This window comes from Oryx dammah, unplaced genomic scaffold (assembly GCF_014754425.2).
Source record: "Oryx dammah isolate SB20612 unplaced genomic scaffold, SCBI_Odam_1.1 HiC_scaffold_11, whole genome shotgun sequence".
Taxonomy (NCBI): Eukaryota; Metazoa; Chordata; class Mammalia; order Artiodactyla; family Bovidae; genus Oryx; species Oryx dammah.
Genome location: NW_024070195.1, coordinates 44,475,056 through 44,489,087, shown reverse-complemented (window position 1 = coordinate 44,489,087; position 14,032 = coordinate 44,475,056). Strand labels below are relative to the sequence as shown.

Here is a 14,032-nt window from a genome sequence, read left to right as displayed (position 1 = left end):
TCATTGGCTCCTCCCTTCTCTAGTTCACTCCTTCATTCCTTTATCAGGGTTGCCTGTGATCACTGGACATGGAACAACAGACTGGTTCCAAATAGGAAAATGAGTACATCAAGGCTATATATTGTCACCTTGCTTATTTAACTTTTATGCACAGTACATCATGAGGAATGCTGGGCTAGAGGAAGCACAAGCTAGAATCAAGATTGCTGGGAGAAATATCAATAACCTCAGATATGCAGATGATACCACCCTTATGGCAGAAAGTGAAGAAGAACTAAAGAGCCTCTTGATGAAAGTGAAAGAAGAGAGTGAAAAAGTTGGCTTAAAGTTCAATATTCAGAAAACAAAGATCACGGCATCCAATCCCATCACTTCATGGCAAATAGATGGGGGGAAATTGTCAGACTATTTTTCTGGGCTCTAAAATCACTGTGGATGGTGATTGCAGCCATGATATTAAAAGAGGCTTGCTCCTTGGAAGGAAAGTTATGATCAACCTAGACAGTATATTCAAAAGCAGAGACATTACTTTGCCAACAAAGGTCCATCTAGTCAAGGCTATGGTTTTTCCAGTGGTCATGTATGGATGTGAGAGTTGGACTATAAAGAAAGCTGAGAGCCAAAGAATTGATGCTTTTCAACTGTAGTGTTGGAGAAGACTCTCGAGAGTCCCTTGGACTTCAATGAGATCCAATCAGTCCATCCTAAAGGAGATCAGTCTTGGGTGTTCATTGGAGGGACTGATGTTGAAGCTGAGACTACAATACTTTGGCCACCTGATGCGGAGAGCTGACTCATTTGAAAAGACCCTGATGCTGGGAAAGATTGAGGGCTGGATGAGATGGTTGGATGGCATCACTGACTCAATGGACATGGGTTTGGGTGGACTCCAGGAGTTGGTGATGGACAGGGAGGCCTGGCGTGCTGCAGTTCATGGGGTCACAAAGAGTCGGACATGCCTGAGTGACTGAACTGAACTGTGATCACCTCCAAGATAAAGTCATCACACACTAAATATTTGTCTTTAAATCTACTCACCAGGGAGCTCAAATAAAGACACAGCCTCAGCAACTGTCTGTTCCACACCTAGTCCATATCTATCCCTGCTACCTTCTTCCCTCCACGCATCCACTGTGCTCCCAAGTTGCTCAGGGCAGTGACACTATCACCAACCAATCTGAAAAGCACGCTCTTTTCCTGGTTCTCCCCACGATCAACTTGTCCCTCCTGTGTCTGTGCTCTCAGCACTCTGATCTTTGCTGAGAAACTGAACATTGCTCTGTAACATTGCTGAGATTGGACAATGGCATTCAGATGCAGCTCGCTTTGGTAGAAGTAACACAGCAGCGAAAGCAAAAGGCCTGGTGCTAGGTTTATCCATCACTACCTTGGTGACCTCAGTCAAATAATCCTTCAGTTCAAGGTCTTTTCATCAATGATATGAAGAAAAAATACCTAAGGGACAACTGCACTGATTTAGAGGGTCTAGAAGTTTCTGAAAATTGGAAAATTTAGCATGGATAGGACAACATGTTCAAACAAACTTCCTGTCTTAATCATCGCCTTTGATGATGGTAACGCCTGAGTTTTCACAGTTCAGATCTTCAAGTACAGAGAAGTTGGAGACACAAGAGCCCTAACACATTTTTGTGGTAATAAAAATGAGGGCGTACATTCAAAGGAATAGTAATGTGGAAGGATGCAGTCCAACTAAGCAGATCTAATCTGATTATGCAGCCTTAAAATTAAATAATTCTAAACCTGGGTGTATATACATTCCAGAGAAATTCTCATAAAGATACACAGGAGGTTACAAGAAACAATATACAATAAGCCCCGTACCTATAAACAATTTCCATTCTGAGAGTGTATCCGTAAGTACTGTGTGTATAAGTTCAACAAAGTTAGCCTAGATGCCCAGCTAATACTGTCAGCTGTATAATACTGTAATGTAATAGGTTTATAACACTTTTCACCCAAAAATACATCAAAAAAAAATTAAAACATTTTAAATCTTACAGTATAGTTCCTTGAAAGGTGCAATAGTACAGGACTGCAGCTGGTATGCAGGGGCTGGCATTGAGGGAATAGGTAAGAAGTGTTACTGACCAGAGGATGGAGAGGAGGTGGGAGATAGAGCTGAAGGGTCATCAGCAACAGGAGACGGGACAAGCTGCAGTTTCGCTCACACCTGATGCTGAGGGCATAGGGTCTGGTTACTTACTGGAACCAGATGCACATTCACATATTTGAAAGTTCACAACTTGAAGGTTCGCACGTAGGGGACGTCCTGGACATCACAACTGGTAGAGGGTAGAGAGCGGCAGTCTGAGAGCTCACCTTGGGGCAGGTGGGTAGCTGAGATGTGAAGAAGGCAGATGGGTAGCTGAGATGTGAAGAAGGCAGGTGGGTAGCTGAGATGTGAAGAAGGCACGTCAGGTAGCTGAGATGTGAAGAAGGCACTTCAGGTAGCTGAGGTGTTTACAGAGCAATCTACTAGGTATTTATACAGCAATTTGATAGAGCTTAAACACCACAGTGTGAAGTGGGGGGGGGGAAGAAACGAAATATAAACTATAATATCATTTACATTTATTAAATATATATGCAGCAAAAAAATGCACATCTTCAAAACATATATAGGTAAAGAATATATATCAAACACAAGAATGTGTACCTATAGCAGGAAAAGAGAAGATAGAAATCCTTAGAAAAGTTAATCAATCAATCGTCCAAACAGCAAGTACACAGGAGAGGGGTCTTACCCAAACTTATAAAAGCAATGAACTAGGGAGTGTGATCGACTCAACCTTTTGTTCTCAAAGTCAAAGATGAATGGACAAACAATTGAATAAATGGCGGTCTTAGAACCTGATTATCTGGTGTTCGTTCTGTCTTTAGCATTTACTAGCTTGATTTAACATTTTGGAGCCTCTTCTCACAAACATAAAATATGAATAATACTGCCCCACAGGCTCATTGTGAAGGTTAAATCAAATTCATGGTGCCGGACACATGATCAGAACACAGTGAATACTAGAGATGATGATCAATAATCTGAAATGATGCCTCACACAGTCTAGCAGGTAGAGAAGTAGTGTTTGGGGGAGAAGAAATGAGCAGAAAGCATTACTAGGCCTCCACTTCTCCTCACCCACTAATGAAGGAGATGATGAGGACTTTGTATTTCCAGGCACCAGCTGGAAATACAGTTGGCACCTGGAAATACAGGATGTTTTTCTTCACGTCTGCTCAATCTTTATTGCTGCAATACAACAATGGAGCCATCCAAAATGGTACGTGGAGGATGAGGAGGCCAACTGTTCTGTGGCAACTCTCCTTGCTTTGCCCTGGGCAGGATGATGAGGGTGATGGAGCAATGGTCTGAGGGTGCGGTGGCTCCAAGGAGAACGTGAGTTGGGCATGAGAGTACATAGTGTCTACCGAGTCCTCTGCTACCAGGGGCTTGATGTCCAGAACCATGGTGGATTCTTCATTGGTGTATTGCCCCAACTGGGCAGACAAGACAAAGGCAACCACTTCGAGAAGGTGAGAACTGGAAGCTGGGGGTGGCAGCTAGGAAAGAAAGGGAATGCGGCCAATACAGCGGGCACTAGGTATGCTAGAGTGGGGGGCTCCTGGGACTGTCTGCATCAGGGTGGTTTGCTTTCCGGTCTTGGCTGCTCCCAAGATGATGGGTACAAACTAACTCTGAAGCAGCCTTTGCAAGAATCCCGTGGTGACAGTCAGAGAAACAGTAATGTAGGAAACAGCTCAACAACACGACCTACACTTGACTGTCTGCACATCCCAGGAAGCGCTGAAGCCAAACAGGGCAGAAAAATAGCGTGTGTTTTGTGTCAATACCAGGTTTCACACCTTCAAGAGTTTCCCAATGAAGCCCTGCAAGCAGGCAGGGACTCCTGTTCAAAAAGTTACTTTTTTTTTTTTAATATGTAAAAATAATTAAGCAGTAGGGAAATTTAACCTGATTCAGATAGTAACATATGCATAAAATAAAACTGGAGTTGAAAAATCATCAGGCCCATCCTTATGTTTCCCCATGTTTCTTTTTTATTTGCCTGCTAAACAGAGGGGCATGTTAGTATTGCTGTCAGCTTAATAGAAGGCATTCAAGGCTCTAACAGTGGTGGGAGAAACTGTAGGTAAATCTCTTCTAAGCAGGGTGTTAGTGACTACTGCCATGTTATATGCCTGCAAGGAACTTTTTTAGTTTCACTGCAGCTCATAAGGAAAACACTAAGACTGAATTAAGAGTGATAAAAGTTAAATCTAGCAAGTGATTAGCACCAGCGTTCCAAAAACTTCAGTCCAGCCTGAGTGTTCACTTCTGCTCCATCTTCATTGCTGCAAAATAAGAGGAAACAATAGTCAGGTTAATGGAGACAGCATTTTTTAAAATATATATTTATTTATTTTAATTGGAGGTTAATTACTTTACAATATTGGTTTTGCCATACATCAACATGAATCCACCACAGGTATACAAGTGTTCCCCATTCTGAACCCCCCTCCCTCCTCCCTCCCCATACCATACCTCTGGGTCGTCTCAGTGCAACAGCCCCAAGCATCCAGTATCATGCATCGAACCTGGACTGGTGACTCACTTCATATATGATATTATACATGTTCCAATGCCATTCTCCCAAACCATCCCACCCTCTCCCTCTCCCACAGAGTCCAAAATACTGTTCTATACATCTGTGTCTCTTTTGCTGTCTCGCATACAGCGTTATCGTTACCATCTTTCTAAATTCAATATATATGAGTTAGTATACTGTATTGGTGTTTTTTCTTTCTGGCTTACTTCACGCTGTATAATAGGCTCCAGTTTCTTCCACCTCATTAGAACTGATTCAAATGTATTCTTTTTAATGGCTGAGTAATACTCCATTGTGTATATGTACCACAGCTTTCTTATCCATTCATCTGCTGATGGACATCTAGGTTGCTTCCATGTCCTGGCTATTATAAACAGTGCTGTGATGAACATTGCGGTACACATGTCTCTCAATTCTGGTTTCCTTGGTGTGTATGCCCAGCAGTGGGATTGCTGGGTCATATGGCAGTTCTATCTCCAGTTTTTTAAGGAATCTCCACACTGCTCTCCATAGTGACTGTACTAGTTTGCATTCCCACCAACAGTGTAAGAGGGTTCCTTTTTCTCCACACTCTCTCCAGCATTTATTGCTTGTAGACTTTTGGATCGCAGCCATTCTGCCTGGCGTGAAATGGTACCTCATTGTGGTTTTGATTTGCATTTCTCTGATAATGAGTGATGTTGAGCATCTTTTCATGTGTTTGTTAGCCATCTGTATGTCTTCTTTGGAGAACTCTCTGTTTATTTCTTTGGCCCATTTTTTGATTGGGTCATTTATTTTTCTGGAATTGAGCTGCAGGAGTTGCTTGTATATTTTTGAGATTAGTTGTTTGTCAGTTGCTTCATTTGCTATTATTTTCTCATATTCAGAAGGCTGTCTTTTCACCTTGCTTATAGTTTCCTTCATTGTGCAGAAGCTTTTAAGTTTAATTAGGTCCCATTTGTTTAGTTTTGCTTTTATTTCCAGTATTCTGGGAGGTGGGTCATAGAGGATCCTGCTGTGATGTATGTCAGAGAGTGTTTTGCCTATGTTCTCCTCTAGGAGTTTTATAGTTTCTGGTCTTATATTTAGATCTTTAATCCATTTTGAGTTTATTTTTGTGTATGCTGTTAGAAAGTGTTCTAGTCTTTTACAAGTGGTTGACCAGTTTTCCCAGCACCACTTGTTAAAGAGATTGTCTTTAATCCATTGTATATTCTTGCCTCCTTTGTCAAAGATAAGGTGTCTACAGGTGCATGGATTTACCTCTGAGCTTTCTATTTTGTTCCATTGATCTATATTTCTGTCTTTGTGCCAGTACCATGCTGTCTTGATGACTGTGGCTTTGTAGTAGAGCCTGAAGTCAGGCAAGTTGATTCCTCCACTTCCATTCTTCTTTCTCAAGATTGCTTTGGCTGTTCAAGGTTTTTTGTATTTCCATACAAATTGTGAAATTATTTGTTCTAGCTCTGTGAAAAATACCCTTGGTAGCTTGATAAGGACTGCATTGAATCTGTAGGTTGCTTTGGGTAGTATACTCATTTTCACTATATTGATTCTTCCGATCCCTGAACATGGTATATTTCTCCATCTATTAGTGTCCTCTTTGATTTCTTTCACCAGTGTTTTATAGTTTTTTATATATAGGTCTTTAGTTTCTTTAGTAGATATATTCCTAAGTATTTTATTCTTTTTGATGCAATGGTGAATGGAATTGTTTCCTTAATTTCTCTTTCTATTTTCTCATTATTAGTGTATAGGAATGCAAGGGATTTCTGTGTGTTGATTTTATATCCTGCAACTTTACTATATTCATTAATTAGCTCTAGTAATTTTCTGGTGGAGTCTTTAGGGCTTTCTATGTAGAGGATCATGTCATCTGCAAACAGTGAGAGTTTTACTTCTTTTCCAATCTGGAGACAGAATTTTAAAAAACATGCTCATTCATATTCAGGTATAGCATTTCATATAAAAATGATTTGGAGTAGGAAGTTTCTGTTTGTTGTTTTTCTCGGTAGCTGTTTTTGTTGTTGTTGTTGTTGTTATACAATTAATGGTAGGATAAAGACACCCAGTGGTACCTTCAAATCAGACCCAGGTCTCTCCAGAGGTTAGCACAGCAGTTCTGACCTCCTGCAAGAGGTGACAATGGCTTTGAGGGGCTGGTGCCACCTTGAGGAACAGCCCTGCCATATTCCACCCACAACCCTCATCCTTCAATGACTTGGCTGCTGCCAACTTTTTCTTCAGTGTTAAATACATCATTCCCTAAAATGTAGCCTCTAAATCACAGAGAAGGTAAAGTGAATTGGGATTGGATTTTCAAAATGGGATATTAAAAAAGCAGGAGGCAGCAAATGAATCTCTTGCCTTTTTTTCACATATTAATTCCATTGGCTTCCCAAGGCTGCTATGGAGTATGGGGGTGGTTCCACTGATTTCTTTATCCTTCAATCTCTGTTTGATAAGATTACTTGGTCTGGATCAGATAAGGTAAACTTAACTGAGTGGAGATCAGTATTAGTAGATTATACCAGTCTAGAAAGAAGTATAAAAGGAAATATCAGGAGGACAAAAGAGAAATTTAGTTCTAAAACTGTACTCTAATAGAGCAATGTGATAAATGAATTGAAAAGAAAGACCATAACTATATATTTGCAAGTGCCAATGGATGGCTATCAATGGAACATTCGAAAAAAGCTAGTGAAAATTGAGGGAGGTCTTTTTCTCTTCTGCAGGCAACTCTTTAGTGTTTTGTTGTTTTTGTTTGATTTTTTTTTGGGGGGGGGGAGGTGGGAGTATGGTTGATTTACAATGCCATATTAGTTTCAGGTGCACAGCAAAGTGATTCAGTTACACATTTATATTCATCTAGTCTTATTTAGATTCTTTTCCCATATAGGCCATTATAGAATGCTGGGTATAGTTACCTGTGCTATACAGTAGGCTCTTATTAGTTATCTATTTTATACATAGTAGTGTGTATCTAGGAGAAGGCAATGGCACCCCACTCCAGTACTCTTGCCTGGAAAATCCCATGGATGGAGGAGCCTGGTGGGCTGCAGTCCATGGGGTTGCTGGGAGTCAGACGTGACTGAGCAACTTCACTTTCACTTTTCACTTTCATGCGTTGGAGAGGGAAATGGCAACCCACTCCAGTGTTCCTGCCTGGAGAATCCCAGGGACAGGGGAGCCTGATGGGCTGCCGTCTATGGGGTCACACAGAGTCGGACACGACTGAAGCGACTTAGCAGCAGCAGCAGCAGCAGTGTATATCTATCATAGGGAAAGGAATACAGTTCTCTGTGCTGTAGTAGGACCTCATTGATTATTTTATATATAGCAGTGTTTATACATCAATACCAACCATCCAATTTATCCCTCCCTCTGCCCCATTTCCCGCCAGTAACCACAGGCTTATTTTCTGCATCTGTGACTCTGTTTCTGTTTACAAATAAATTCAGTGTTTTTGTTTGTTCTATTGGTTGGTTTTTTGTCCTGAGCCAGACCAAGGGGTGAAGAAGCCATGGTCTGAGAGAGCTGTGGCTCAGAGCCACTCCACTGGGGTATGGGGGACGTGCAAGGCATGAGGGAAGCAGACAGGAAAACTGCAAGTAGCAAAGCCAAGTGGCTGAGCCAGACAGAGAAACAGGACATGCCCTGAGTCACGGAGGAGAGCCTTCCTTTGCCAGATTAGGAGGAGGTGGAGGAAAAGTTGCTAAAAACAAGAGGTAGCTGTACTCCTGCACTGATTTGTTCTGGCCACAGAAAATCAATAGTCATGAAATAAATGAGTTGTAGTTTTCAACATTTGAATTCTCTGAAGTTTTAGAATAAAAAGAGGAAAATGCCTCAATGACATTGCCTCCTTTTTCCTTCTAACAAATAAAAATGAGCATGTTTTTTTATTTTCCTGAGAGTAGCAACAGTTGGTGGGCTTCCTGGGTAGCTCAGATGGTAAAGAATCCGCCTACAATGCAGGAGACCCTGGTTCGATTCCTAGGTCTGGAAGTTCCCCTGGAGAAGGGATAGGCTACCCACTCCAGTATTCTTGCCTGGAGAATCCCATGGACAGAGGAGTCTGGCGGGCTACAGTCTATGGGGTCACAAAGAGTTGGACATGACTGAGCGACTAAGCACAGCAGCAGCAACATTTGGTAGCTACTTTTATGAGATATTTAAAGAAATCATCATCTTTGACTAACTCTTATGAAGGGCTATGTATTTTATATACTAAGCACTTTACACACAGGAATGTAAATCTTCACCATAACTTTACAGAGAATGAAATTGAGGCGCTAAAAGATTAAATACCATGCCCAAGAACACAGTATTAGTAGTTAAATACTTATTTGTTCAATGTTTCCTGTTTTTGTTGGTCATATAGTCATTAGTTTGTTTCATCCATATTAAAGCATATAACATATTTGACTTGTAAATGGTAAACTCTGCCCCAGAAGAGTTTCAACAGAGAATTTAAGGACATATGAGATTATAAAATTCAATTAAATATTGGACAAAAGGCCCCCTCAATTCTCTTTCAAATGTAAGATGTTATAATTATAGAAATAATTAGATCAGATATCAGAGGACTAGGCATCTCATGCCCTGACACCAGGCTGGCAAACTGACCACCATTTCTTATCTCCTCTGAACCCACTGAAAGGTCAAAGTCGTGTTTACCATCACCATTCAGCAGTTGGTTTGAAATGACATGATGTTATGACAGGTTGAGTCAAAATTTTATACCTTTTGTGACTTTTCTATTTTCTTTGCCAATCTCAATACAGTAAGGAGCTGAATTACTCAGGAAAAACAAATGTCTACATTTAAGAAATATGTAAATCATTAATAAAATAAATAAATTATTATTTTCAGGCTAGTTCCCAGCAGTGAAGGCTCAGTATTATATCCTGTCACCAGCTGAATAACAAAGTTATTTTGGATAAGAAAATATATACAAGAAAGACCATAAGATATTTAGAAATTTGCACTTTTGAAAAGAGTCACATTCCAAAATTGGTTTTGTTTAAAGTTAACTTTAGGTAATAAGTGATGCAGTGTTGTGAAACTTTAAGCCAGTGTGACAGAAAGCACTTTCTTAAAGAATGTGCTGTGTAAATTGATTTTTCCTTCCCTTTCAATATATAACCAACTCTGAACAATTTTATCTGTCAAATGAAAGAGAATGATCTACACATGTCTTCTTGTAAAGATGAAGCCAGACTTCAGGTATACAAAGCAAATTGTCATTTCCAGAAAATGTATCTAATAATTTATTAAGTTACATATTAATTTTTTCTGAAAAATTTAAAATATATTTTGGACATTTGCATAACTACTAAAGTTGGTGTAAAAATACAAGATCTAGCATCAGAATTTATTATCCATAAGACAGAAGTGACAAAATATTCAGCAGCTAAGGTCCTATGTGGATAGGTTGGTAGGTGGAGAATGCAGGTCTAACAGATTCTAGGAAAGACAATGTTGAATTTGGAGTCAAAAATTTTAATATCTGGTGACCTGAGCCCTGAATAGTTATTAACCCTGATTCTATTATTTTGTTTTGTTTATCTTGAAAAGCAAGTGCCCACAAGAAGGTCAGTCCTTCTACTTTCTGACTTCTGCTCAGCCTTTTACCATGATTCATTACAATGTAAAACCCAACATGAATCTATTGAAATGACTTTGAAGGGAAAATCCCCAAATTGTCAAACCTTCACCTCTCCTATATTTACAACTGAGTCGCGAGAAAAGAAAAATCAATGTGACTTGTTTCTCTTTAGTGGCCACTTTAGAATCAGACTCTCAGATTCTGGTACTACTTTGTATCAGCCAGGTGTAAGGACAGATAAAAATGTTTGAGAGGCTTAATTACCCTTGCTGAAAGTAAAGGAAGAAATTTCCCTCCCTTGTTCTTAGAGCACATTTGTTTCCGAAAACTTGTCTCCTCCCTTGGAAATGGAGATAAATCCTTGTGAAACCTAGATGAGCATCTTATCAGTTTTAAGACTCAGAAAAGCCTCCAGGACTTGACAACCATCTTCCTTAAAGGTAAACATCTAAAGGAAATAGAAGAAGCCTTATCTCTAAGTTTCTCCTAGGTTCTCAGGAAGGATGGGAGTCTAACTTTAGTTGACACCTGGCCCAAAGTTGTAAAAATAGCTCCTGTCATAAAGATAGGAGAAGTTTCTTTTTCCTTTGTATAAAGTCAATGAACTAACACAGGTGGTGCTCCCAATGACCAGGTGATTTAGAATGAGCTAAGTGGAATAAACACTATTTCTCAAGTCCTCTTATCTGAGGGTAAATCAAATTATTGTTTATCTTGAGAATATATATATAATGGGTTAAACCTACTTGGCTATATGAAGGGTGAGATATCTTCCGTCTTTGTGATCTTTTGGTGCTTGTCATAGACATCATATTCTGGTTGAATGCTTAGTCAATAATAAAAGTGCTTTTTCTTCTCTACTACCTTTGTGAGGAGGACTCTTGGGTTGGTAAAAACTATTTATTTTAATTTTATTTCCTCAGCACAGGCTGTAGGCTTTCAACACAGAAAGGTCATGTTGATAGGGTTCACTGCTGCAAATCTGGTGGTCAGATATGTTTCTTTCTATTTTCTCTTGCCCACCTGGATGCCTGGGCAAAGTAGGGATCTACTCAGGTATTCATATGAGGTGACCTGGACCTCCAACCAGTTTTCAGTCAAAACATATGAATCTTCTTTCATCACTAGTTACAAATATACAGATACCAAGTACTTCTATAAGGTTACAACCTTGAACACTGCAATCCAAGATGTATCAAAGTTTGATTTTGATAAATAATATTTATGGGAAATTGCTTGCAAGGAACAGAGTGGGCCCATTCCTATTGATAATTCCATTTTTACCCTTGAATCAAACAAAAAAATGAGAGTGGCTTCCATGGACAAATAACTTATTTTTCTCTTTTCTGTGTTCTCCTCTGGAGAATAAAGATAAAGGGATGAGACACTTGTCCCATAAAATTAGAACTTGAGACATCAATGGAGGTTCTGGAATTAAAAATAAAATGAACACAAAATCTTCTATACACCACGGCAGCAAATCGATCCTAGACGGTCACCTTGCCAGCAGAATTGTTATCTTGCCAAGTCAAGTATTTATCAAAAATCTGCAAAGAGAAGGAATAAGAACACAGGAGAAGAATTTGCCTAGTATGTGTTTTATGAGCAAGTAGTGACTGATTAGCTCTCCAGTTGTGTTAATAACAAATGGATCTGAAAGGTCAGAACCAAATGCATATTCAATCATGTTCTTGGAAATCAATTGACCCTCAAATTAAGAATGAAATAGGCCTAGAACCGCAGGTAGCAGGTGATGTGAAGACTGGCAGGTCGGTTATATCTCATTCCCAGCCTGACTTTCACATTTAAACTTGTAGAGAGAGAAGTGAGCTATCTGGACTGGTTGTGGATCTGAGTAGCTGAATTCACCAGACATGAGGAATACAATCAGAAATGATGATGACTGTTAATGGAAATTAATTTTTTCTAAGTAACTATAACCGGAAAGCATTTATCTCAGGCAGAGAGTCTGCTCTAAATGAGATGGTGTTATATGTTCACCTACTAGGAGATAACTGCATTGGTGTCAACAATTGTTGGTGGGAATGTAAATTGGTAAAGCCACTATGGAAAATATTGTAAAGGTTCCTCAAAAAAAAACAAAAACAGAGTTGTCATAGAATCCAGTAATTCCACTCCTGGACATCTATCCAGACAAAACTAATTCAAAAAGATACTTGAGTCCCTGTGTTCATAGCTGCATTATTTACAATAGGCAAGACATGGAAATAACCTAAATGTTCATCAACAGATGAGTGGATAAAAAAGATGTGACATGTGTATACACATATATATATATATGTATACACAACTACATACATATATATATACACACACATATACATATATATATACACATATATACATATATACACACATACACCTATATACATATATATACACACATACACATATACACATATACACATATATATGTGGAATACTACTAAGCCATATAAAATAATTAAATAATGTCATTTACGGCAACATGGGTGGACCTAGAGACTATCATAATAAGAGAAATAAGTCAGAAACAGAAAGGCATATACCATGTGATATCTCTTATATGTGGAATCTAAAATATACCACAATTGAACATATCTACAAAACAGAAATGGATATAGAGAACAGGCTTGTGGTTGCAGTGGAAGTGGCAGAAAAGGGGAGAAAGATTGGGAGTTTGGGATTAGCAGATGCAAACTACTATATATAGGATGGATAAATAACAAAGTCCTACTGTATGGCACAGGGAACTTCATTCAATATCCTTTGATAAATCATAATGGAAAAGAATATGAAAAAGAATCTATATATGTATGACTGAATCACTTTGCTGTAGAGCTTAAGTTAATACAATACTGTTAATCAACTGTATTTCAATAAAATTACTTTAAAAAAATAAATGCAAGCATACTCAAAAGAAAAAGAAATCTATGCAAGTGACCTTCTTCGAAAACTGATCAGCCAGCTGATCACAACGGTTAAACCCATTATTTAGGGATCTCACCTTCTTCTTCCTCAGACGCAACTTAGCAACTGAACAACAACAAAAGCCTCTGGACTTAGTTCACATCAGATGTTATGCCCAACCCCAGTCTAAGTATTTTCCAAACCTTGTGTAGAATGTCAAAGGAAAAAGAAAATATTTGGTTTTATTAACTCAGTAACAGTGAATCTCAATGTAGAACAGATCTCTCAAATGTAACCTACCATAGGTTACAGTATAGGCTAAACTTTTATGACAGTAGACAGGAAGACTTTGTGACCCAAATCTTTATTAATGCAAAGCATTCCCTAAAGCAACATTTTTTTATGATTCTTTTGCTTTTACTTTCAAATTTTTGTTTCCAAGATTGACTTGATTGGCTTTTCTAGATGACAATGAAGGAGCTAGAATCTGAGGCTCTCAACTCCGGTTGTACATGTTAATCACCAGCAGAGATTTTAAACCTGCCTTTGCCCACCTCTAGAGATTCTTGACCCACCTCTAGAGATTCTTGACCCACTCCAGTGTTCTTGCCTGAAGAATTCCAGGGAAGGGGAAGCCTGGTGGGCTGCCGTCTGTGGGCTCGCACAGAGTCGGACATGACTGAAGTGACTTAGCAGCAGCAGCAGCAGAGATTCTTGATTCCATTTTCCTAGTGGAAGTGCACTCTTTGGGCTTTAAAAAGTCCTAGGAGAGGACTTCCTTGGTGGTCCAGTAGTTAAGACTCTACTCCCAGTTCATAGGCCACAGGTTAGATCCCTGGTTGGAGAACTAAGATTCCACAAGCCACTGGGCATGGCTGAAAAAAAAGTCCCAGGAGATTTTAACGCT

At 39.3% G+C, this 14,032-nt stretch overlaps 1 protein-coding gene across 6 annotated transcripts in view; it reads right to left on the bottom strand.

Annotated features, from left to right (window-relative positions):
• Window positions 1–4,051: 4,051 nt before the first annotated feature.
• The window catches only part of LOC120869874 (muscular LMNA interacting protein), a 305,414-nt gene continuing 295,433 nt past the window's right edge, over window positions 4,052–14,032 (bottom strand). For all 6 annotated transcript variants that reach the window (XM_040249174.1, XM_040249175.1, XM_040249176.1 and 3 more), the window contains one exon: window positions 4,052–4,368. Coding sequence is in view for 3 of the 6 variants with exons in the window: in XM_040249176.1 (XP_040105110.1) it covers window positions 4,363–4,368 (6 nt within the window). In the remaining 3 variants the exon portion in view is untranslated. The remainder of the gene's footprint in view (window positions 4,369–14,032) is intronic.